Here is a 25,691-nt window from a genome sequence, read left to right as displayed (position 1 = left end):
TAAGGCCCTCAGAAATCTTATAGACAGATAAAATAAAAAATAATGTTAATGTTGTGAGCAAATATCAGAGAAGTGGCCATGTTATGTTTACTTCTTCAGTTGGAGTGGTATCTAACATAGTAAGTGGTTTTTCTAGCCATTTAATTCTGGGGTAGAGAAATATTTTTATGCATGTTTTCATTTTATTTTAGGTATATGAGTGGCCCAACACTTCCAACCGTTAGAAGACAGCACCAACTGGGAGCAGGGCAAGGATGCCAATTCCGCCTCCCCCTCCACCCCCGCCTGGTCCACCTCCACCTCCCACTTTTAACCAGGTAGCGTTCTGTCCACTAGAACATTAGTCTCAAAATCAAAATGATTGCTTTAAGTGTCTCTTATTAATTTACTTGTATTGCTACTATGCCTTTTGTTTTTCTTCACAAATTCTTGTTAGTCATTTATTCATTCAGATCATTCCTTCAGAAATATTTATTGAACACCTATTCTGTGAACCATATACTAGGTATGGGATCCTTCATTGAGTTTATAGTTTAGTAGAGGCATAAGACACAAACCACAGATATTGAGAGATATAATGCTAGATTATAAAAGTATTTGAGAGTTGTAAAACAACTCTGTGAATTCTGAATCAAATGTCTTTATCAAGAAAAACTTCTTGTAATAGGTGGCATTTGAGTGAAGCTTTAAACAACGGATAGAAATTTAACAGAAAAAGAGGAGGACTTAAAAAGCTAGCTAAGTCCATCCTGTGCCTAATCAGGAATCCTGATAACATCTCTATCAAATGGTTGTCTATTTAATCTTTCCTTGAAGACCTAATGTGAAGTGAAGCCCACTACCACCTCCTGTGATAGTCCATTCCACTTTTAGTTTGCTTTTATGGAAATTTTTCCTAAAGGTATTCAAAGCTTTTATAACTTTTACCTATTGCTTGTAGTTCTTTCCTTTGGTCTAGAGCCAAGCAGAATAAATCTAATCCTTCTGCTTGACAATCCTTCAAGCTACTTGAAGACAGCTATTATGTCCTTATAGATCTCCAGACTAATCCACATTTCCCCAAACTAGTCTTTATGTGGCAGGATATTGAGGGCCTTTACCATGCTGGTCTCCATCCTGTGGACATTTTTCAAGTTATTTAAGCCCTTGCTACAATGTAGGGTCCAAAATACAACATTCTGGATATACTCCGCCCTTGTCAGACCACAGCAGACTTACCATCTCCCTATTTGTGGACATTTTGCTGATCTTGTTTCAACTGAACATCCTTTTAGCATTTTTGATTGCCACCTCATTCTGTTGTCTTAGATTGATCTTGTTGTGGACTAGGATTCCTAGATATATATATATTTTTTTAGATAGGATAGAGTAGGAGGAGGAACTATTGATTCATTATAAAACTATTTGTTCTACAAATATGAATGTGTCACTTCTCTGGTTGTCATGAGAAAGGGGATGGGCATTCCTACTGTTTGCTAATTTATTTAATATGCTTCTTGTCTCCTCACTGCCTAAGTCAATTCATGTCAAAGGTAGAGCTAGCCAAGGCTGGCATTCCCCAGATACAATGAAAAGGATAGAAAGCTTTGTGGATCATATTGGTTAAAAAGTGTTCACAGCCTTGGAAATGGAGACAGAGGCTTAGGTTGTAAGCTCTTAAAGGATCTAAGACCATGTCTCTTATAACTCACTTCATAGAAGTATGAAATGTTAGAATTGGGTGTGATCTAGTCCAACTTCCTCATTTCACAGAAAGGTTAAGTAATTTTTAAAAATTCATATAGTCACCTAGTTGAATATCCAAGTTAAAGATCTAAGACTTTTGGCTTGGAGTTTATCATCCTTTGTACTGTGTAACCATTATTTCCCCCCAATATTAAACTATTAAAGCTTAAAAGAATGCTAAGGTTTTTGGGATAACCCATTTAGAGCTTAAAGATTACCAACATATTCATTTGATCCTCACAAATCTTATAAGATAAATGCTTTTTATTCCCATTTTAGAACTGAAGAAATTGAGGATCAGTGTGGTTAAGTGACTTGCCTGACTTTTGCCCATCTATAGCTTAGAATAGAGTTTGAGAATGGGTCTTCCTGACCTGTCTAGTACTTTATCCACCATGTCATGGTACTATATTCCAAGAGAATTGTGTTTGTCTTGGGCATTGAAATTTTTTGTCCCTACCCAGGCTACATAGCCCAGACTCAAGATGTTTGAATTTACCTTGGGTTTGGCTATTGACAGAGCAATGGAGGCCTTAAGGCAGCAACACAGACCTCTTTCTTTTTATGATTCTTTTGCCCCAGCAGCGAGGGGATGTTTTCCTTTTTCTTTCCTCTCTTTCTTCCCCTGGACCACCAAACTTTGACCTGAAATGGCCTACAATGTCCTGACTAAGCCAAACAGAGGAGAAATTGAGTGTTTGTTGGGGAAGGGTTCCTTTTTACTTGTTTATTAGAAGCTTCCAAAGATGAAATTAGCCCTCTCCATCTCTCTAGAGGAGATTCTGAGGGAAGATGAATCAAAGTGGAAGTAGATTAAATTTAGGCTAGCTTTCAGTAGAGTAGGAAGGGATTAGGGAAAGATTGTACATAGCAGAACTCAAGAGCTTGAAGGAGGCTGTGGGTGTGTGGTCTTTAAAAGCAGATTAGAATCTGTTCCATGATATGTAGACCAGCACAACCTGTAGCAGGGCATTTAGCACTTATTTATGGTGATGTTGACTTTCTGGTATCAACTCTTCTAGGCAAACACAGAACCACCCAAGCTAAGTAGGGAAGAACAGCGAGGCCGAGGTGCCCTGTTACAGGATATCTGCAAAGGGACTCGGCTGAAAAAAGTGACTCATATCAATGATCGGAGTGCTCCAGTTCTTGAGAGTAAGTAATAAGTGACATCTTCCTGTCTGCAAACCCTTAGCCTCTCAGGGCTGATTCTGAAATTTGCCTGTTGCTTCTCAGCCCAGTTAATGATAAATGTTTTAGAATGGCTCTTAGTCTCGTTTTCATCAAGAGTGAGAAGATTTTAAGTCCTTTATGTCAGTGCTGTCTTGGTTCTACTTTAGTTGCTGCAAACCTGAGCGGACAGGGTTCCTTACAGCCTTTAGGAAATCTTTTCTGTTGTCAGATTTCCAACTGTAATGCCTCCTGTGCTTGCTGAACATATTAAGGACAGATCTTCAGCTTCTTTCCAGAAGAGAACCCTGAATCACTATAAAAATGTCTGAGCTAAAAACTTAGATTTCACAAATGTTTCCATGGGCCACATTATAGTACTATGGGAAGATCTCTTATACCTGAATCTCCTTTTCATTGTACCCTTTGGCATCAGAGACTTTAAGAGTTATGTTACTTTGAGTTAAAGGTACAACATGAGGGAGAATCTCTTTGATGTTCTTGAATATGTGTGTGTGATGGAGGGGGTTCCTTCCCATGGTCAGGAATAGGGAGCAAGACCTAATCTGTTTTCCTTGAATGAGTAAAATGAATATATTCTTTCTATTGTGGTTAATACTGAGGAAAGAGAACTCTATAAAGACTGCATTGAGCTATCAAATGAGTTTAGACTAAGTAATAACTTGGAAGTGGTTGTATGTTTTGCAGAACCAAAAGGAGGAAGCGGGGGTTTTGGTTCTGGAATAAATGCCCTGCAGCCCAAGGGAGGTCTCTTCCAAGGAGGAGTGCCAAAACTCAGACCTGTGGGAACAAAGGACATTTCAGGTATCTGGTCAGACATTTTTCCCCTAAACAAGGCATATAGGGATTTGAAACTAACAAAAAACAATATTACTTAGTAAATTTATTGATATTTCCAATCTGACTGATTAAGAACCCAGAACTAAAATTTTCTTTTTTTGGTCTTTGTATGAAGCGTTATCAAGTATAAGGTCTTTTAATTAACCATGCTATTTTTGCTAATGCTGTTATTTCTGGTTTCTTTGCAGAGAATCTAGTTGGCAAGACAGTTTTACAGGTCTCTGGTTCCCGAGCCACTGCCCCAAGGCCCCCAGTGTCCACAGGCAGTAACCGTCCCCAAGATGATTCAGACAGTACCCGGGCATCCCCCCCAGAGCTTCCACGGATGCAGAGACCCTCTTTACCGGATCTTTCCCGGCCCAATTCCACCAGCAGTACGGGCATGAAACATAGTTCATCGGCTCCCCCACCACCACCCCCTGGGCGGCGTGCCAATGCACCCCCTGCACCTTTGCCTATGCACAGCAACAAAGCCCCAACCTACAACAGAGAGAAGCCTTTGCCACCAACCCCTGGACAGAGGCCTCCCCCTGGCCGAGAGGGGCCCCCTGCTCCACCTCCAATTAAGCCACCTCCTTCCCCTGTGAATATTAGGACAGGACCAAGTGGGCATAACCAGTCTTTGGCTCCCCCTCCACCGCCTTATCGTCAGCCTCCTGGGGTTCCCAATGGGCCCTCAAGCCCCACTAATGAGTCAGCCCCTGAACTGCCACAGAGACACAATTCTTTACATAGAAAGACACCAGGGCTTGTCAGAGGCCTGGCACCTCCCCCACCCACCTCAGCTTCACCTTCTTTACAGAGTAGTAGACCACCTCCCCCAGCCCGAGAACCTCCCAGTAGGGGAGCAGGTAAGTGCTTTTTAAAATTTCTTTCTCATTATATTATTTTGTTTATTTAGGCTGACTTGTCCAGTGCCTGAAAATTTAAGGAAATCTAGCTTAGCTTCAGGGAAAATCTTTTTGACAGTGACCAAGTGCAGTCTTTGTAAAGATAACTAACGACAATTATGGAATTGCCTCCTCCTAAAGATAACCTCTAAGCATGTTAGAAATTGAGAAGTGCACTGGGTAGAATGACAGTATTTGTGGGTCCTCTCTGTCCAGGTTATATAAATCCCCAGATGTTGCTGTTGACCACATTGTACTTAAAACTCATCATGTACTAACTCATGAAAGTTGGTTAAGTAAATTCAGTCCTCATGAAGCACTAGTCATAAAATTAGAAATATTTTAGCTTGGTCAGGGCAATAGAGTAAGATGCTTCTTTCTAAGATATTGTATTTTCAGGTAGACACACTGTTAAAGCATGTACCAGCCCTATACATTTCAGATTCTGTATCTCCAGCCTTAATGGAAGTAGGGATTGATGTATGAAAGACTTACCTGCATATACCTCCATCCTGAAGGGAGAAAATACCTGAGGAAATCATGGTGTATCTTCATTCAGAGCTCAGATTTTTTACCCTTTTCTTGGGTCTACTTTTTAAAATTTGTTTTTCTTTTTTATGAACTTCACAAACATGAACAGAACAAAGATTTTCATATATGAAAAACAGAAAAAGGAATTGTGCATATACAAGACAATGGATTTCTGTTATGTATAATTTTTTAAAAGCTACTTAACACACAACAGTACTTGTTCTTGTCTATGCTCCTTTCTAGACTTTTTTCTGCTTTCTTCTGTGTATGTGTATGTATGCTTTTTTTTTTTTAATTCTTTCCTTCTTTCTTAGAGTCATAGAATCGCTACCAAGGCAGAATAGTGTAAGGGCTAGGTAATTGGAGTCTTAGATCAATACTGTGTATTGCTTTTAAGACAAAGGAGTGGTAAGGGCTAGGCAATGGGGGTTAAGTTGTCCATGATCGCACAGCTAGGAAGTGTCTGAGGCCAGATTTGAACCTAGGACTCCAGTCTCCAGGCCTGGTTCTCTGTCAACTGAGCTATCTAACTGTTCCCTGTATACTTTTTAAATGGTTAATTGGTATTCCCCTCCCCCCAACACTTTTGCTACCCTCCAACTTCTCCCTCTCTCAAATAGGAAACCTCTTTTGTAATCAATAAGTGTAGTTAGGCAGAACAATTCAATGCACTGACTCTGACTGTAAATATATGTCTCACACCTAATTCATGACATCTTTGTTAAGAAATGGAAAGTATGCTTCATCATCAGTATTCTAAAGTCATAACTGGTTACTACATGGATCAGAGCTTTGAAGTCTTTTTATGTTATTTTCCTTAACATTATTGTGGTAATAGTGTAAATTATTCTCCTGTTTGTGCTTACTTAACTCTACATCCCTTTATATAGGTCTTCCTAGGTTTCCCTCAATCATGACGGTTGTTTACTTTTTATAACACAATAATAAAACATTATCTTTTTATAGTACAGTTTTCAGCCTTTTTTTTCAGTTTTTAGAATTATAGAATTTAGTAAACATCACCACGACCAAAAAACTTTTAAGAGAACAAAAGCATAAAAAAAAGTGTAAAACCTCAAACTCCACAATGTTTACAATTTGTTTAAAATTTAAAATGTGTAAATTATACGTATGCTAACACAAACATCTCTGCTTTGGAGTTCTCTTTGGATTTGTTTTATTTTGATAACTTTTTTTCTTGATTTTTGTGGCTGTTATTTTTTTAATATTATGTATAATTCTTATTTTCTTTTCCTCTCTTCATATATTTCCCTTAATTTCTGCATATTTCCAATATTTGTCATTTGTAGTAATATAATGCAATCCATGATATTCAAATATGATAATCTATTTAGCCATTTCTTCTAATCATTGCATTTGTGCTATTTCCAGTTATTTTGTCATTATAAACTTCCATGAATATTTTCTAACATACACTGTTTTTCATCCTCTCAGTAATGCTCATAAATACCTCTCCAATTCACTTCTGAAAAATTCTCCCTTATTATCTCCCTTTGCCCTCCCAGTTCGAAATTGGCCCACCTTTCCAAAGGTTCCTCCCTTGTCTCTTCCCCGTTGCTTTTTAATTCTTAAGCTGTTCACATTTCCAAAAACCCCTTCCTTAACCCCACAACCATGCTCTCTTCTTTCTTGATATGAATTCGATTCTAAAAATCCCTCCCCAATCTTGTCCTAAGAGTCCTTTCGTTATCCCCTTATCTTATCCCCCTTCCTCTTGATACCTCTTCTTGAAGTATCTCTTCCTTCCTTTATCTCTTTGCTCTCCTTTCTCTTAACCCCGCCTTTCTTATTCCCTCAGTCCTTCACAGTTCCCAATCCCTCTCTTATCCTATCCCCCTTCCCTCTTGTTTCTCTCTGTTTTAAGATTTTTACTCTTCTAATTGTATATATTGTTCTCTCTTTATCCCAGGTCTGATGAGAGTAGATTTCTAGTACTCTCAGTCCTCCACTCCCTCCATCCCTTCTCACTCTATTCCAGGGGTCAGCAATGTATGGCTCTTGAACCATATCTGGCTCTTTTGAGGGCCAGATATGACTCTTTCTGCAGGAACCATAAAGTCAGTTTGTTTTCAGGCACTGTTACAGGAGCGCGCACTGTGAGCACTGTACGGCTCTCACGAAATTACATTTTTAAAAATGTGGCATTTATGGCTCTCAAGGCCAAAAAGATTGCCAACCCCTGCTCTATTCATTCCTCCTTATGAGATAGCCATTCCACTTTACCTCCTGGTCTCCTCTGTTTCACATTCACCTCAACTTCACACCTTCCATACCTGCCCCTTCAAAATATTCAGACAAAGATGTCATTAACAGGAGTTATAGATGACATTTTCCCTTACAGGAATCGAACCCGTTTTACCTTTTGGGTTGCTTATGTTTAGACTTCCATTACCTTTGTATCTTTCTTATAGATCACATTTTCTGCTGATTTCTAGGTTTTCCTCCAAGAATAGTTAAAATTCCTTTAGTTCACTAAATGTCCATTTTTTCCCTTTTATAATTATGTTCATCTTTCCTGGATATATTCTTTTTAGTTTTAAGCCCAGTTCTTTTGCTCTGCTAAATGCTATATTCCATTTCCTGCATTTTTTTCAATGTTGCAGCTGTTAAGCCTTATGTAATTCTGACACTTTCTCCCCAGTAGTGCTCCTCAGTATTTGAATGTTTTTTTTTCTTGTTGTGAATAGTATTTTCTCCTTTACTTGGGAGCTACAGAACTTAGCAATGATATTTCTGTGCATCTTCATCTTTGGATCTCTTTGAGGTTGTGATAGGTGGATTCTTTCAATTTCTATTGTACCCTCTGATTCTAGAATTTCTTTGTTACTTTCTGGAAGTCCAATTATTCTTATATTCTCTCTCCTTGTTCTATTTTCTAGGTCAATTTTTCCAATAACATGTTTCATATTCTCTTCTGTTATTTCATTCTTTTGATTTTGTTTTATTGTTTCTTGTCTTAGGAAATCATTAGCTTCCCCTTGTCCATTTCTAGTTCTTAATAAGTTTTTTTCTTCTGTGAGTTTTTGGATCAGTTTTTTCAATTTGGGTGACCTTTCTTTTGTAATTTTCTTGATTTTCTTGCATTGTTCTTTTTTTCCTGATTTTCCTCAACCTCTCTCATTTGGTTTTTGAGATCTTTTTAAAGCTCTTCCAAAAGTCCTTTTTGAGCTTATGGCCATTTATTGTATTTCTTTGCTATTTTTAAAGTAGGTATTTTTACTTCACCATATTTGAATGAGTTTGAGCTTAGATCTTCTCTGTCCCCATAATAACTGTCAAAAGTTAAAGTTCTTTCTCCTTTGCTTACTTATTTTTATTTATTTTAAATTTTTTAGCAACCAGGCCAATAGACTTAATTATTGGCTTTTTGCTAGAGTCCCACAATTTCTAAAGTGCTGGGGTGTATTACCTCAGGATTTAGGATTTCGTGTGTGTGTGTGTGTGTGTGTGTGTGTGTGTGTGTGTCTGTCTGTCTGTCTGTCTGTCTGTCTTTGTGTGTCTTTGTTTTTTCCTGGGTCTTATTAAAACTTCATGATTGACCCCAGCAGGGCCTTTGGGCAGTTCTTCAACTGTGAGCAAGCAGTCCACTTCCCTCTGTGGCATGAGCCAGGAACTCCACTCTTTCAGGAGTGACCATAGCTAGTGGGACCCTAGTTACTCAGCAACCACACTTAACAGTGTATGCTCCATTCTCACTCCTTTCCTGCTGCTGTAGTCGAGGATAGAGTAGGTTTTGACTCTGCCTTTCTTGAACCTCTTAAGTCCTTCATTTGTTATCTGTGGGCCAACTGGGGTCTCTGGAGCTGTAGCAGAAACAGCTACACCCAGGGCCCTCCTTGGGTTTTCTGGTGATATCCTCTGTTCTCAGGGATGTAAGCTCTGGGATTAGCAAACAAGTTGAGGTTGCCAGTTCTGCCCACAGGGACTGTAGTGGTAGGCCTGAGGCCAGAGAGGTCAAAAACCCTTGGCCATTCACTCCTGACACCTGTGGAGGTTTTTTGTGCCACTTTTAGCATTGATTCTGTGATGTTATTTTTGATTGTTTGTGGAGGGATATTAGGAGGGTGAGGAAGTTTCTTATAGTTCTCTACTCTGTTATCTTCCCATCCTCAGCCATTCTTCAATTGATAGGCACTACTTTACTACAATAAAAAGTGATGCTTTAAATACTCTTGTATGTCTAGACCCCTTCCCTCTGTCTTTGACTTTTAGGAAAGGATATGTACCTAATTAATAGTATCACTAGGTGAAAGAAAATGTATAGTTTAGTGACCTTGGAAATAGTTCCAAATTGATGCTAAAATAGCTAAGTAAATTCAAAGCTCCACCAACAGTGGCTTAATGTGCTTGTATTCCATCAACTTTTTCAACAGTTGTCATTTTCCTTTTCTTATCTTTGGATATAAAGTAGAACTTCAGAATTTTAATTTGCATTTTTCTTATTATTAGTGACTTACTATAGTTTTTTTTTAACCCTTACCTTCTGTCTTGGAGCCAATACTGTGTATTGGCTCCAAGGCAGAAGAGTGGTAAGGGTAGGCAATGGGGGTCAAGTGACTTGCCCAGGGTCACACAGCTGGGAAGTGTCTGAGGCCAGATTTGAACCTAGGACCTCCCGTCTCTAGGCCTGATTCTCAATCCACTGAGCTACTCAGCTGCCCCCCCTTACTATAGTTTTTCACATGATTATTGATAACTTGCATTTTTTTTTAGAACGCTACAAGTTCATTATCCTTTGACCATATCAGTTTTCCTTCCTCTTCCATTTTCTAGACAGATTCCTTAACTTTTTAGAGATATTCCAGAAGCAAGTAGAAAGAGAAGAGTGTAACTTTTACAAAGCTGGGTATATTGGTCAGAGAAAAGTCTATAAAGGGGACCTCTTGTTTCTTTCTCCTGTCTTGTTTTCTGGTTTTTCCTTGGGAAATTCTAGAGAAGTAATCTCTTATTTCTGTTTACTAGTATTGCAAGTCAACTACTTTGTGGCCTGTCAGGCCTGGCCTACTCTCCTACTGTGTTTTAGAAGGATGATCTTCATTGTATGGTAGTGCAACAATTTGCAGGTGGTCTGTGGGATAACCTTTGCATTAACAATTATATCTAATTTAATTCTGGAATGAATTTTCCTATGTATATGATGATGTCTCATCAAAAGAACCAATTATTTTGCCAAAGTATAATTACCTTGCAAACTGTCTACTCAAAGGATTTGTGTTTCTCTAAATAATAGCATTGTAATAGGATTCTTCTCACTTATAGAAGGCAAAACAATCCAAGCTCCATCTTTTTTCCATGTTCCTTGGGTGTCTCCTGCTGGCAAACAATATTCCATTTCCTCCCATTCTCTTTTGTGGTTTTTTTTTTGAGCAAGACAATTTTATTCCTTTCTATTTATTTATTTTTGTTTTATTTATTTATCTATCTATTTATTTAGAGCCAGCTGAAAAGTGAGTTGGACAAAGTACACTAGAAAGCTAGGTCCCTGTTTCCAGGGACCTAGCCAGTATGCTAGCCCAGCTCTGATTGAATTTATGGACTTGGGGATTCCATTGTGTTCAGTGATGGTCACTAAGTTCTATGACTATGTGGTTGGCTGTGGGTTTCTGGAAAAATCAAGTCAGTGAAAATGGCTTATATTAAATGGTTACTGTGTGACAGACATTGAGCATTGGGATTACAAATGCTAGTTGTGAAACAACTCTGCTCTTAAATAACTACATTCTAGAAAGACAACAAATAAATTTGGCTTATATGGAGTAAGTAGAAAGCGATTAAATGCAAAGTAGTTAAATTCAGGATAGTTTGATTGTGGGGGTGGTAGCTCTAGCATTAGGGGAGAGATGAAGAGAGGTTTCATAAAAAATGTGATTTTTAAGCTTTATCTTAAGGAAGAAGGGGTATGAAGTAGAGGTGAGCAATCAGTGCATTCCAGCCTTCAAGGAAGACTAGTGCATAGGCATGGAGACAGAAATAAATGACATTTATTTATATTGTTTAAAACTTAAAAAGCCCTTGACATATATTCTCATTTGAGTCTACCATCTTTGTTAGGTACATCTTACAGGTATAAGAATCCCCATTTGACAGGTGAAGAAACTGGGAGATTGCCCAAGGTAGGTCTCTTAGCTAGTAAGTGTCAAAGGTGAGATTTGAATTCAGGTCCATTATTTTATCCTGTGCCATGATAGCATATGTATGAGGAGAAGGGTGATTTTAAAAGAAGGGTAGGTATGAGGGACATGGTACTCAAATAGTTGCTGTTAGTTGGGTGGTCTTTCTTTAGCTTATGCTTTTTCATGCCTCTTTGAAGCCTTGGGAGAAGATAAAGGGGGTAGTATCAGTTCATTTGATTGTCATTCAATTGAAACCCAAGGAAGGGAAATGTTAACTTTTCTTCAATATTGTAATGCTTTCTTTCTTGCTTTTCTCATATTAAGGTTGTTTCTTTTGTATCCTGTATATCTGTATCCTGCAAGTGTTTTCTTGTTTGTTTGTTTTTGTTTTTGTTTTTTAACCTTACCTTTTGTCTTAATATCAGTTCTAAGACAGAAGATCGGCAAGAACTAGAGAATTGTGGTTAAGTGACTTGCCCAGGGTCACATAGCTTAGGAAGCAAGTGGTTTTTAAATATCATTTCTTCCTTTTCCAGAAACAAGACGCTTTCTTTTAGCTCCAGGCATTTTCTCTGACTGTCCCTCATACCCAAAATACTGCCCTTCCTTAGTTTTGCTTATGGCTTTCTTTCCGTTTCAACTAAAATTCTATCTTTTAGAGTAGCCGTATCAAACTCAAGTAGACGTGAGGCCACTAATTCATACATGAAGATCCCCTTGGACCACATATTGACTTAGATTTGAAATTCAGTGTTACCTATGTTTTATTGTATGTTTATTAAATATTTCCCAGTTACATTAAAAAAAAACCCAAAATACAAAACAAAACCTTTCCTTTCTGTTTTACAATTGATTAAGTTCTGGTCCCAATACAGAATGACAAGGGCTAGGCAGTTGAGATTAAGTGATTTGCCCAGGGTCATACAGCTAGGAAGTGTCTGAGGCCAGATTTGAACCCAAGATCTCTAGTCTGCAGGTCTGTCTATCCACCGAGCCACCTATATGCCCCCAAATTAAATCTGGTTCTCTCTACTAGAAGTGTTGTACAGCTGCTTGTTTTATCCCTCTGTTCTATAGGAAGCCTTTCCCAACCCTTTTTTCTTTAAACCTTTATCTTCTGTCTTAGAATCAGTTCTAATATAGAAGAGCAGCAAGGGTTAGGCAGTTGGGATTAAGTGACTTGCCCAGGATCATACAGCTAGGAAGTGTCTGAGGCTAGATTTGAACCCAGGACCTCCCAACTCCAAGCCTGCTGCTTTATCTAAACACTGTGCTACCTAGGTGCCACTATCCAACTCCTCTTAATTCTAGTGTCTTTCTTCTTTTATTTCCTTTTTTTATCACGTATATGGCTTTATTTGTACATAGTTGTTTGTTTTCTCTCCTATTAGTTTGTGAGCTCCTCAGATGCTATCACAGAAGAATCTGCCTTTTGACTTTTTTTTAATCCTAGCACTTACTATAGACTTAGCACAGAATAGATGTTTAATAAATTTTTATTGACTGACTGCTTATTTTACTTTGCATTAGTTTCTAAAAATCTTTTCATGCTTCCTTGTATTCAAGGAACCTTTTCATCTTTTCATCTTTTCATCTTTTTTTTTTTTTTTCATTGTAGTAATGTTCCTTTCCATTCATGTACCTATTGCCTATTTGGTGAGTTCTGCTTTGTTTTTGGAGTTAGCTAGGAGACTCAATGGCTAGAGTGCTAGGCCTGGAGTTAGAAAGACCTGGATTCAAATCCAACCACTGATATTTAATTAGCTGTGTGACCCTGAGTAAGTCACTTAACCTCTATTTGCCTTATTCCACTGGAGAAGGAAATGAGAAGCCATTCCAGTATCTGCCAAGAAAACCCCATAAAAAGTATGGCTCATGGGGTCATGAAGAATTGGAGAATATACCACAACAACAAACAACTGTTTCCAGTTCTTTGCTTCTACAAAAACAACCAAACATATAAATATTGGAACCTTCCTTTTCCCTTCCTTTTTTGTCTTAAAAAAATCTCAGTCAGAGGGTATAAACATTTTATTTTACTCTTAAAATTAATTTACTTATTTAGAATATTTTTCCATGGTTATATGATTCATGTTCTTTCCCTTCTCTTCCCTCCCCCCTCCCAGAACTGATGAACAGTTCCACTGAGTTTTATACATGTATCATTATTCAAAACCTATTTCCATATTATTAATATTTGCAATAGAATGATCATTTAAAGTAAAAATCCTCAATCATAGAGTATAAACATTTTAAACACTTTATTCATATAATTCTAAATTGCTTTTCCAGAATGGTAAAATCTAGTAGAAATTAGTGTTTTCTGTGTGTCAGACACTGTACTAGTAAGCACTAAGAATTAATGAAAAGTAGAAATAGTCCTTCCCCATATGGAGTTCAAATTCTTAATGGACTAGAATAGTTTGCAGCTTCACCATAACTATTAGTGTGCCTTCCCACAACCCATCTGTTATTGACCATTCTTATCATTGTTGTCAATTTATTGGGCCTGAGGAGAAGCCTTAATGATTATTTTTAACATTCTTTTCTTTTTAAATTTTGAGTTCTAAATTCTCTCCTTCCCTTCCACCTGCTCCCCTCACTTTATTGAGATTGTTAAGATTATCCTTTCATGTTTACCTTTTTATTCTTCTCTTGAGGCTTGTGTTTGAATGTCAGATTTCCTATTTAGCTCAAGTCTTTTCTTTCTTTTGACTGAGCACATTTATTTATTTGTTTGTTTGTTTGGATATTCGTCTATTTATTTATTTGCTGGGGGGGGTGATTGCACTTTATTTTAGCTCAAGTCTTTTCATCAAGAATCCTTGAAAGTCTTTTCTTTCATTAAATGACCCTTTTCCCCCCATAAAGGATTATATTCAGTTTTGCTGAATTGGTTATTCGTGGTAGTAATCCTAGCTCCTTTTGGAGCTAGCCTTCTAGAATATCTTATTCCAAGCCCATCTCTTCTTTCAGTATGGAAGCTGCTTAATCTTCTTTGATCCTTAGTGTAGCTCCACAATATTTAAATTGTTTCTTTCTGATTGCTTGAAGGAATCTGTCATTAAATGATTGGTAGATTTTTTTAATTTCCATTTTACCCTCTGGATGTAAGATATTAGGTCAGTTTTCCTTGATAATTCCTTGAAATAGAGATCATGACTTTCAGATGGTCCAATTCTTCTGTTGTTTTTTTTTTGTTTGTTTGTTTTTTTTAACCCTTATCTTCTACCTTAGACTCAATACTATGTATTGGTTCCAAGGCAGAAGAGTGGTAAGGACGAGACATTGGGGGTTAAGTGACCCCTCCCAGGATCCCACAGTTAGGAAGTGTCTGAGGCCAGATTTGAACCCAAGATCTCTAGTCTGCAGGCCTGTCTCTCCATTCACTGAGCCACCCAGATGCCCTGGTCCAATTATTCTTAAATTATCTGTTTCTGATCTTTTTCCTGGTCATTTGTTTTTCTAGTAAGATGCTTCATATTTTCTTCTATTTTTCAAGATTTTGACGTTATTGAATTGTTTCTCAATGTCTCTTGGGATCATTATCTTCCATTTACTTTCCCACTTCTAATTTTTAAGAAATTATTTTGTTTTCTGAGATTTTGTGCCTCTTTTTTCCATTTGGCCAATTCTATTTTTTATGAAGTTCTTTTTTTCTGTGAATTTTTGTAACCCCTTTTCCATTTGACCTATTCTGCTTTTTAGGGAGAATGAATTTTTGTACCTCTTTTACCATTAGGCCAAAACTATTTTTAAGATGTTATATTCTTAATTTTTTTTGTGCTTTCTTTTACCAAGCTGTTTTATTTTATTTTCATAATTTTCTTACATCACTCATTTTTTTTCCCAATTTTCCCTCTAGCATTCTTATCTCTTTAATTCTTCCGGGAATTCTTATTGGGCTTGGATCCAATTTACAGTTTTCTTTGAGGCTTTGTAGGTATTTTCAGATTATTGTCTTGATCTTCTCTGTCACTGTAGTAACTTTTTATGATCTTTTTTTTGTTTGCTCATTTTTCAGTCCTTTTTTTTTTTTTTTTTATTTTGATCTTTATATTAAAGTTGGGCTTAGCTCACCTGGGGATGAGGAGGCACTGTCACAAGTTTCAGGATTTTTCATGCTACAGTTTTCAGAACTAGTTCTGAAAGTCTGCAAGTTTTGGGTTCTTCCAAGGTGTTGTGAACCTGGGAGAGGTATGGTCACTACTTGCTAGGTCTGGACTCTGGTCTTTAACCAGGAAGGATCTCTAATCTTCTGTAGCCTTAAGTGCTAGTGCTCTCTTTGATCTGTGCCGCTCCTCCCCTTTTTTTTTTAAACTTACCTTCTGTCTTGGAGTCAATACTGTGTATTGGCTCCAAGGCAGAAGAGTGGTAAGGGTAGGCAAGTGACTTGCCCAGGGTCACACAGCTGGGAAGTGTCTGAGGCCAGATTTGAACCTAGGACCTCCCATCTCTAGGCCTGATTCTCAATCCACTGAGCTACCCAGCTGCCCCCTCCGCTCCTCTCTTTTGATCCACCCCCAGAGCTCCTCTCCAACTTGGATCTATAACCCAGAATTGTATGGGCAGTAGTTTACAGTCACTGCTAGCTCTATCCAATTCCAGCAGAGAGGGCTCCTTGTAAGCGCTTTTTTTTTTTTTTTTTTTTTTAATTTTTTTAAAACCCTTAACTTCTGTGTATTGACTTATAGGTGGAAGATTGGTAAGGGTGAGCAATGGGAGTCAAGTGACTTGCCCAGCGTCACACAGCTGGGAAGTGTCTTGAGGCCAGATTTGAACCTAGGACCTCCCGTCTCTAGGCCTGACTCTCAATCCATTGAGCTATCCAGCTGCCCCCTGTAATCTCTTTCTGATCGATTGTCTGCTTTCCTTGCTGTTTCTGGACTGAGGGCTCAAAAAAGTTGCTGCTATTATGGCCATGACCACTGCCTATGTGGCCTGCTTGCCTCTGTCACTCCCTATTCCTTTTCTTCTTGGTGTCACAAAATTCTAAAATTCTCCTGCTGACCTCCTAAGTTTTTTTAGGCTAGAAAAATGCTTCACTGACCTTTTGTTGGCTTTGCCTGCTCCAACATTTGACTTAAGGCATTATGTTAAAGTTGTTTGGAGGGGAATGTTGAGGCTTTTCAGCTGAGTTACTTCTAATTTGACTCTCATCTTGACTCCTTTTTGTTGCAACATTTATTTTTTATAGTGTTGTGGTGGTTCTTTCATTTACATTGTTAAGAGTCATTGTATAGATTTTTTTCTTGTCTGTGTTTCATTTTTATCAATTCATATAAATCATTCAATGTTTTCTGTATTTATGTGGTTTTATTTCTTATAGCATAATCTCTTCCTTTACATTCATATACCACAGTTGGTTTTGCCATTCCCCAATGGATGGGCATCTACTTTGTTCCTGATTCCTTACTAACAAAAAAATGCTGCTATAAATATTTTGGTGTATAAGAATACATACTTGGAGGAATCCAGCTGTGTATCAGAAGGCCCAAATCTTTTAGCCATCTTATTTGCATAATTTCAAATTGCTTTTCAGAATGGTTGAACTAATTCATGGCTCCAACAATAATTCATCAATGTATCTTTTTTTTCCTAACCCTTCCAATACTGATTATTCTCATTCCCATATTTTTTTTATCTTTGCTAATTTTCTGAATGCTAGGTGAAATCTTAGGGTTTTTATTAGTGCTAAGAAGCATTCTTTCACATGATTGTTAATAGTTTGTCATTCTTATTTTGAGAACTATTTTTTATATCTTTTGACCATTTACCTTTGACTTCAATGCCGTATTAAAGATATTTGAGGCAAAGATGATTTTTTTCCTGGTTTACCACTTTTCTTATCTTAATTTTTTTAATTCTGATCATGGAAATTTTTGAACAATAGCTTTATTCCTTTGATTAAGATTATTCATTATCATTTTCCTTTATTGTCTTATTGGCCAGTAAGACAGGTGTGAGGTGGTACCTCAGAATTGTTTTAATCAAGAGAGTTTAGAATATTTTTCCATGTGATTATTGATAGCTTTGATTTCTTCATCTGAAAACTGCTCATTCATATCCTTTGATCAAACAGGGAATTTTGTAAGTAATTTATATCTGTGAGTTTATTAAGTATTGTAATATCAAGTTTACTTTGTGATACTTAGCTATACTGTCTCATTGAGCTGCTCTTCTGTTTTTTAACCAGTACCAGATGACTTAATTGATTTAGCTTTTTAGTTTAATATATACTTTATTATAATATATTCAATATAATAATATACAATTATATGTTAATATGTTTGTTTTTGCATCTTTTATATATCATATATTTAATATAAGGTCCAGAAGTACTATTCCTTCTCCATGATTGCTTTGTTATTTTACTTAAGATGCCAGATCTTTTAATCCTCTAAATGAATTTTATTTTTATTTTGTTTTGTTCTCTAATGACTCCTTTGGTGCATATCACTAAATTTGTAAATTTATTTAGGTGATAGAGTAATTGTTAGTATGTTGGCATGACCTAGCCATGAGCACTGAATATTTCCTAGTTATTTTAAGTTTTTTAATTTTCAAGATAAATTTTGTAATTGCATCTATACAGGTCTTGAGTTTGCCTTGGGTGTAGATTGACTGCTGTGTATTTTCTGCATTTTCTTGTTATTTGAATGAGATTTCCCATTCTGTTATAACATCCTGATTTTTAATATTTGTGGAAATTTGAGCAAGTTATTTAACCATTCTGGGCCTCATTTTCTTCATCTGAAGGGGTTGGACATTTAAGTTCCCTTTTATCTTTTTATCTGTGACTATTATCTTATGAAAATTAGGATGATCCCATTATTCTATGGTGGGGACAGATGTTTTAGAAAAATTAATCTGATAATGGTGTGTGAGGTGGATTGGTGGTTTTAAGAGACTAAAGTTAGCAAAAAGAGTTGAGAAGCTGCTGCAGTATTCCAGACAAGAGGTATTAGATTGGATTAGATTTTTTTTAGTACCAGTTAGAAATTATAAAAAATAAAATGAATATAGAAGAATAGATTTAAATTAATAGGAAAGATAAATACACCTGTGGCCATCACTGCTCTCCTGGATCTCTGCTGCACCCACCAGGGGGCGGTAGCGCCCATTTTGGGAATCACTGGTCTATGTTATTATGTAACTGTCTTATGTCACTACATAAGACAGGAAGCCAATGGGTTCATGGGAAATGTAGTTTTAAAGACGGTTTAGATCAGAGACCTCAAAATTTCAATAACACAAAATGGAGGGGAAGAGACAAATTGTGTGACATTTTAGAAACAGAATCATTTGGACTTAGTTATTAGATATCAGGAATGATGAAGATACTCTGAGATTTGAGAACCTTGATGATGTGTATAATGAAAAAGACAAGAAAGGAAATATACACTTACAATACCAACAAAATAAATTCATAAATATAAGGTCTTTTTTTGGAGGGAGAGCAATAGCAGTTGGAGATAAAGAAAAACTTCATATAAGATGACTTGAGCTAAGAAAACTGGGGTCTCAAAAATAAAGAAGTGAGTTGGTGGCACTTTCCTAGGAAGGAGAAATGGCCTATACAAAGGCAGGGAATTGAGAGAGTGATTATTTTATGTAAGGAACAGCAAGAAGGCCATTTTGGCCAGGCTATAGTATACTTAAAGAGGAGTAATTTGCAGAAAGTTTGGAAAGGTTAGGTTGAAACCAAGTTATGAAAAGGGAGCTATCTGGCTTGTTTAGTTGGCAAAGATTGTTATATTTTTGCTTTTCATTGTGTTCCCCAGCTTAGCACAGTGCCTGGTACGTAGTAAGCTTCCTCGGGGGAGATCAGATCCTAACTCTGAAGAGGTACCAAAACATATCCCTAAGTTTACCTACCTTCTACTTATTTAGTCTTCCAAATGTCTATGCTATGTTGCAGCTCCTCCACCCCCACCACCTTTAATTCGAAATGGTGCCCGGGATGCTCCACCTCCACCTCCGCCATACCGATTGCATGGCTCTACAGAACCTTTAAACAGAGGAAAACCTCCACCTCCACCTTCAAGGACACCATCTGGGCCACCACCACCACCACCACCTCCCTTGAGGAATGGCCACAGAGATTCCATTGCAACTGTCCGATCTTTTCTGGGTGTGTAATCAGTTCCTGAGAAGGCCTCATTCACAATCATGACAAATACCCAGCTTGCAGTTTAGATGGGGGTTTTTGGGTCCCCTTTGACATCTTAGAAGTATGTTATAATCTCTCGCTTTCTTCTCTCCTCTTTTGAGGAGTTTAATATAGACTTAAAAAATGATTTTTATAGTATGGCAATTGGTTCTTTCTCTTGGTATCTTCTCCAGAAAGACAATCTGTATATCCTTGGATTGCTCATTAAAAATTGGGACTACGGGGGGCAGCTGGGTAGCTCAGTGGATTGAGAGTCAGGCCTAGAGACGGGAGGTCCTAGGTTCAAATCCAGCCTCAGACACTTCCCAGCTGTGTGACCCTGGGCAAGTCACTTGACCCCCATTGCCCACCCTTACCAAGGAGCCAGTACACAGAAGTTAAGGGCCCAAAAACAAACAAACAAATAAATAAAATAAAAATTGGGACTATGTCTTTCATGATCTTTGCCTAGTTGTCTTTCACTGAGATTTATTTTCCAGTGGACCAACTATTACATTCTCCTTTGCTTTGGAGATGTTTCTTTGATCAAGTCCAAAACAGATATCCACATCTAATTCCCTTAGGCCACTTTTTGAAGGCTTCTTGGGAATGGCTGAGCCATGCCTTATTGAAAGTTTGAAAAGTTTTCTAGGGAAATCTCGTGAAGGGGTATTGGCTGAGAGTCATGTGATATGCTGCCATATGCCATTGGTAATAAGATTCCTGGTCAGGAGAGGAAGTCTTAGGGTTAATCAGTTTCTAACTGGAGACAAAACTCCCCTTCTAGGTTAGTTGATATCAGTTTATAATCCAGTTCACTTGGCCTCTCCCTGTACACTCTAGTACCCAAAATAATATTGTCCTTAGAGCGCAACACTATTTCTCCCTACTATAAGAACATCATTGAAAGCCAGACTAGACCATTTTATTAGTAGTCTTTTTTGATCCTTCTTGAGGAATTTTAAATTTAAAGGAACAGCTTAAGTCACTTTTTTTTTCCCTCTGGCAGATGATTTCGAGTCCAAGTATTCCTTCCATCCAGTAGAAGACTTCCCTGCTCCAGAAGAATATAAACACTTTCAGAGAGTTTATCCCAGCAAAACAAACCGAGGTAAGGAATTTCAGGACCAATTATGAGATACCCAGCTTATAATAAATTACTTCAAATTTACTGATTTGCTTTTTGCTTCTATTTCTTTTTTTTTTTCCAGCCATCCGTGGGGCCCCACCCCTGCCACCTACTATCAGGTGAAGCCCAGGTGGGTTCATTTCCTCAGCAAAAGGATGGACCTCCTCCAGTTCTCAAATGGTCCCTACTGCTTCCCCCAAACCTGCATGAGAACTCCCATTGTGTTCTTCCAGTGCAACCAACCGCTCAGAATTCAACATCCTTCCCAGTTCATCTTCATCTATGCATCTCCTCGCTGGACTTGATTGGACTGTCTTATTTTGGCAGTGGATTCCCTATTCCTCTACTCCCCTTTATCTAGTGAACCCTGCTAGTGGTGTGAGGAAATAGCTTCTGTCTCCTGTTCTCTCTTTGGAGAGAGGTGCCTTGTGATGAATTCACTAATCAGAGCAGGGTGAAAACAGTATCATTCTTGTTTCCACATCAAATCCTCCCCTTCCCCACCCCCAGGAAGCCAAATAGGTGTATATGGACTTTAAGCCATTAGGTTCCTTGGCACAGCTATTTCCACCTCTGTCCTTTGTGGGGAGAGTGCCATCTTAAGTAAAATAGGAAAGAAGTATGCAGAGAGGATATCTGCTTCAAAGGTCACAGTTGCAGAATGGGACAGGAAAGGGGGTCTGCTTTCTTCCTAGGGTGTCTTTTTTTTTTTTTTAACATGGGGTTAAAGTTCTAGACTACAGTTGGGTTTAAATATTACATACTAATCAGTTAAGCTTAAAGCATATGCTAAAAGGGGAGAATAGGCTCAGGCTAAGAATTTTGCAGCGCTAGCCAATTCCTCCAAAGCAAAGGGACCAAAAGAAGATTGAGTCTTCAGGGGCCCCCTGCCTCATTTACCCAGGAACTTGGTTGGCCAAGTAGGCTCAATTGAAGAACCTTTCTAATCCCTTGGATCACATGCTAAGGATCTGTCACCATTGCAGGTCCATAGTGGCTCCCATGGGAGAAGATGGAGCTGAATTGCATATATGTATATGACTGAACCCTTCTTGTTATATTCCAGACCAAATCCAGTGCTGTTTTACCTTCATTATTTTTATGCCAACTGTTGGTTTGATTAAGTCAGTTGTAGGGAAACCTTTTCTAATTGTTTTTATTTTAAAACCTGATAGCAGTTATCCCCCAGAGATGCCTCAGCACCTGGGATTGGGAGGATATGGAAAGGCTCCCCTGGCCAGGAACTCAGGGGAAGGGAAGGAGGAAAGATTGATATTTAATAGTACTGATCATTTACTTAGTCCTGACTGTGAAGTCTTCAGATCATTGTTGAAATGGAAATTGGCATCTTTTATACAATGTTCTGTGATGGTGTTTTTCTTTACAATATTCAAACATAGAACAGAAAGAGAAGTATTTGTAATCATGGAAGCCAAACCCTAATTTTTCTTGTGGGATTGGTACCTTTTTTCCCATTACTTGCTCCTTTGGATTTTGGACTGTGTCCCATTGGGCATCCATTGGACTTTCAATGTCTTACTCCTTGAAAAAGGTTGGCTAAGCTCAAGTCAAATGGATTTTTCTTCTTCAGAGTGTGTTGATGATCCATTATGTAGTTTAATGTCTTGCCTTACACACTAATCTGTCCCACTGGTGGTACTAGATTTATTTTCATGACACAACCAGAACAGTAATTCATTCATTCAACTTTATTAAGAGGCTATGCTTGAGTAATGGGAATGTGACTCATAGTTACTGATCTATTTTGTATGTTAAAAAAACAAACTTGTAATATAGGTTTAAGGTGGGCTGGCTGCAAGGGCACTAAAACTTCTCACCTTTGAACTGCTCTTTTCTCTGCTTGTGGGAATGTTGTTACCTCCTTAGTTGAAGATTGGTTGGGTCTCATGTTGAGGCTTCTTCCAGTCAAAGAACCCTTATGTCCCCTCTCTGAAGGAAGAGATGGTGCCCAGCTCTGCTCATCAGAAAGCTGAATTAAAAGCCCCCAGCTGGGGTTGGGTTTGGTTTTTTTTTTTCCCTAATGGGAAAAACTTAATATTTGTTTCCTGTTGCCCTGGCTGCAAAGCAGATGGGTAGCCTCAAGCCTAAATGAGAGCAATGCCCCTCTACTTCTATCCCATCTACCCAGGTCACAGCACTTTTGACATTGTGTTGGTTCTGTGTATTGTGGGGTTGGAATGCTGCTCAAGCTTCAAACCCTTGCTTTTCCTGAAACCAGGGCGCCTGGACTATTGGAGTGGCTGTAGGGTTCCCTAGGAACACATCCCAGCCCTCTTTATTTGGCAAGGGACAGGAAGGGAGGACCTCTTTTGGCCTCCCAACTTGAAACCCAAATGAACCTCTAGGGAGAGGTGAGAAGAAAATGTGTAAATAGACTTAAGCATTGCTATAGAGTAACTCAGGGCTGGGGTATATTTTAATTATCCTGATCACTTGAAATAACTCATAGACTAAGTGAATTTTGGAATGGGGTAGGAAATGTGTCCCCATTGTTCTTTTACCCTAAGGGGCCTAAGGGGGGGTAAATTGGGGTCTTCTGAGACTCTGCTTTTATTTTTAATGGCACTACAATGAGTTGTCTGCCCTTGAAACCCTACCTGGGATCAATGGCAAACCAAATTCCTTACATTCCAGTCTTGGTCTTTCCCAGTTTCATCCCAGCCCCTGGCTATAAGGTCCGGGTGGCTCCCTGCCAATCATTCCTTGGAATCCGGGGATTGTGGGAGAGTTGGCTCACTGCAACATAACATTGCCTTTGAAATTCATCTGCTTTAAAACAACTGAAGCAAGAACATGCAAAAAAACAAAACAAAACTGTTTAATGGAAGGAAGTGTTTGGATCCATTCAACTCCACGTTCATTGTGCCTTTACCCTATGTCAGGCATCTATGCTCCCTCTTCCTCTTGAACTGAAACAATTTAAATCTTCCTTGTCTACTGCTGTTCCCTTCTTCCTCTACACTTCTTTGTAGATCTGGTGGGCTCTTCTTCTCTAATCCTTGTGAGTCTCATTTCACCAGTGGCAGAGGACCAGCTTCTCTTTCTCCCTACCTCTCTTTCTTCCCCAGAGTGACAAGCATGGATGTCACAGTAATCAACACTGTATAAATATACCCAGAATGATGAGAGAGGGTGTGTGCACATGTATGCCTGAGAGTGAGTGTGTGTATGTGTAGTCTGCATGTAGATGGATTTTTAAAATAATTTATTATATGAATATATGGATGTTATGTTTTGATCCATAATTCTTCCCTAGTTGTGTTGATTTTTTCCCCCCTCCTCTAAGATGTAGTCTGGTCTCAGGTTGGATTCTTTGGTACACTTCTCCCTTCTGGGTGCCATGCAGCTATTTAATTAAACCTCATTTTACAAACCAAATCAAACTGAAAATCTGTGTTCTGTGTCTGGAGTCCCACCCCACAGTGATGGAACAGGGTGGGGTGGGCCAGGGAGGACACCTTACCACCTCTTGAATTTCCTGTTTTGCCCATAGGCTGGACAGAGGCCCTACAATTCTCAAAGGTCTCCTCATCCTCCCTTTCCCTTAAGGCAGTACAATAATGTGGAAAAGAACAGGTCATGGAATCAGAAGACCTGGACTTGAGGCCCATTTCTGCCACCTAGCTGTGAGGCTTGGGCAGAACAAATCATTTTAGCCTCGGATGAAATATAATATGATAGTATGCATTCCCTACCTCACAGGGTTGAGAGAGTCAAAAGAGCTCATGTATGTGAAAGTGCGTTGTAATAGTAAAACTCAAATATTGATATGAGCTATGTATTCTTTTCCCCTCTTGCCTTTTTGCTAAATCATATTCAAAAGTTGTTCATTGGCGGCTAGTGTAGCCTTGATATTTGAAGACTTGTTAATTCATGCCTGTACCTGACTTTGCCTTTTTCAGATTTCAGGGAATTTTTATTTCTTTAGATTTGACCCCAAAGATCCCCAGTCTGAGTTCTTGTAATCCTTCTTTGTTCTTCAGTCTGTATTTAAAGGCAGGAAAATTAGGGAGTGAAAGTAGGTGGTGGTGGTGGTGGTGGTGGTGGTTGGGTGTGGGGGGAAACGTAATCATTTCCTATGTGCATATGTGGGTGTTGGTTGTTCTCAGGCAGCTTTTAGTTCAAATATGTGATTACTTACCTGAACTTTGACTTGGGGTGTGAAAATTTAGTTAAGTCCTCAGTGCCAAATGATCTCATAATGAAAACAAACAAAAGCTGAGATTTGAAGGATGAATTTCAGTCATTCAGTGTGTGGTATGTATATGAATCACTTGAACAAAAAAAAAATCCTATTAAGTTTTGAGTGGAGAGAGAGGAGCTAAGGAGAAGGCATCTGTTGGGTTGATGGGGCAGAATCCTTACTTAAATCTCTTATTAACATGAATAAGTAACAGAGCATATTTCTTGGCACTGTTCTCCAGTTGACTTAATACAGCCCACCAAAGAGGCTTGTTGAAATACTCCATAACTTGTTAGCCTACTAAGTTCATTTGTCCCAGAAGAAATGGGAAGCCCCTGGTGTGTGCAGAAGAATGCAGACAGGTCCTCCTGTATGATTTTATTCTCCTGTGACACCATGCAAGAGGCTTTAGATGGAGCCACAGTGCTTACTGTAATTATGACCGAGACAAGGCTCCTTGGAACTGAACATGTCTTTTATTTTTCTGGTCTAGCCAGTCTTTTAATGGTGGAACTCCTTCCCTGAACAAACACTACTTTTTTTCTGGTAGAGTTGTCTTGGGAAAGGGTTTCTCCATAACTTTCAGGCAGAAATTTGGAAAACAAAGTCCTGTTTCGTGTCTGATTCACCCAGAGGAAAGTTGTGGAGAAATTCCTTTAGTAGCTCATTGGAGCAGTTTGTATGGTCTCATCTGTGAGGTCCAGAGGTAGAAGTACTGGGGTGTTTTAAGAAATCGGGCATATTTCTGTGGGGATCCTTGAGACATTTGCAGAGGCCTTCATTTGCACATTGATTGGCCCATGATCCCTCCATTTCACCCTTAGTTGAGGCAAATCCACATATCCAACTCCTCTGGGAACCTGGCTTATTACACCCATACCATATCTCATGTTAC

General features: G+C 38.4%; 1 protein-coding gene across 1 annotated transcript; it reads left to right on the top strand.

Annotated features, from left to right (window-relative positions):
* Positions 1-201: 201 nt before the first annotated feature.
* On the top strand, positions 202-23,991 carry WIPF2 (WAS/WASL interacting protein family member 2). The gene is made up of 7 exons (XM_044677208.1): positions 202-317; positions 2,748-2,880; positions 3,604-3,720; positions 3,945-4,607; positions 19,233-19,445; positions 20,473-20,574; positions 20,675-23,991. The coding sequence occupies exons 1-7, from the start codon at positions 255-257 to the stop codon at positions 20,713-20,715; spliced, it is 1,332 nt and encodes a 443-aa protein (XP_044533143.1). The 5' UTR covers positions 202-254; the 3' UTR covers positions 20,716-23,991.
* Positions 23,992-25,691: the final 1,700 nt, after the last annotated feature.

This window comes from Gracilinanus agilis, chromosome 4 (assembly GCF_016433145.1).
Source record: "Gracilinanus agilis isolate LMUSP501 chromosome 4, AgileGrace, whole genome shotgun sequence".
NCBI classification, from domain to species: domain Eukaryota; kingdom Metazoa; phylum Chordata; class Mammalia; order Didelphimorphia; family Didelphidae; genus Gracilinanus; species Gracilinanus agilis.
This window is presented reverse-complemented; position numbering and strand designations above follow the sequence as displayed.

Coding starts and splice junctions, on each gene's coding strand:
- WIPF2 (XM_044677208.1), top strand. CDS start 255: ATGCCAATTCCGCCTCCCCCTCCACCCCCGCCTGGTCCACCTCCACCT. Junction 318..2,747: donor CACCTCCCACTTTTAACCAG/GTAGCGTTCTGT, acceptor CAACTCTTCTAG/GCAAACACAGAACCACCCAA. Junction 4,608..19,232: donor ACCTCCCAGTAGGGGAGCAG/GTAAGTGCTTTT, acceptor GCTATGTTGCAG/CTCCTCCACCCCCACCACCT.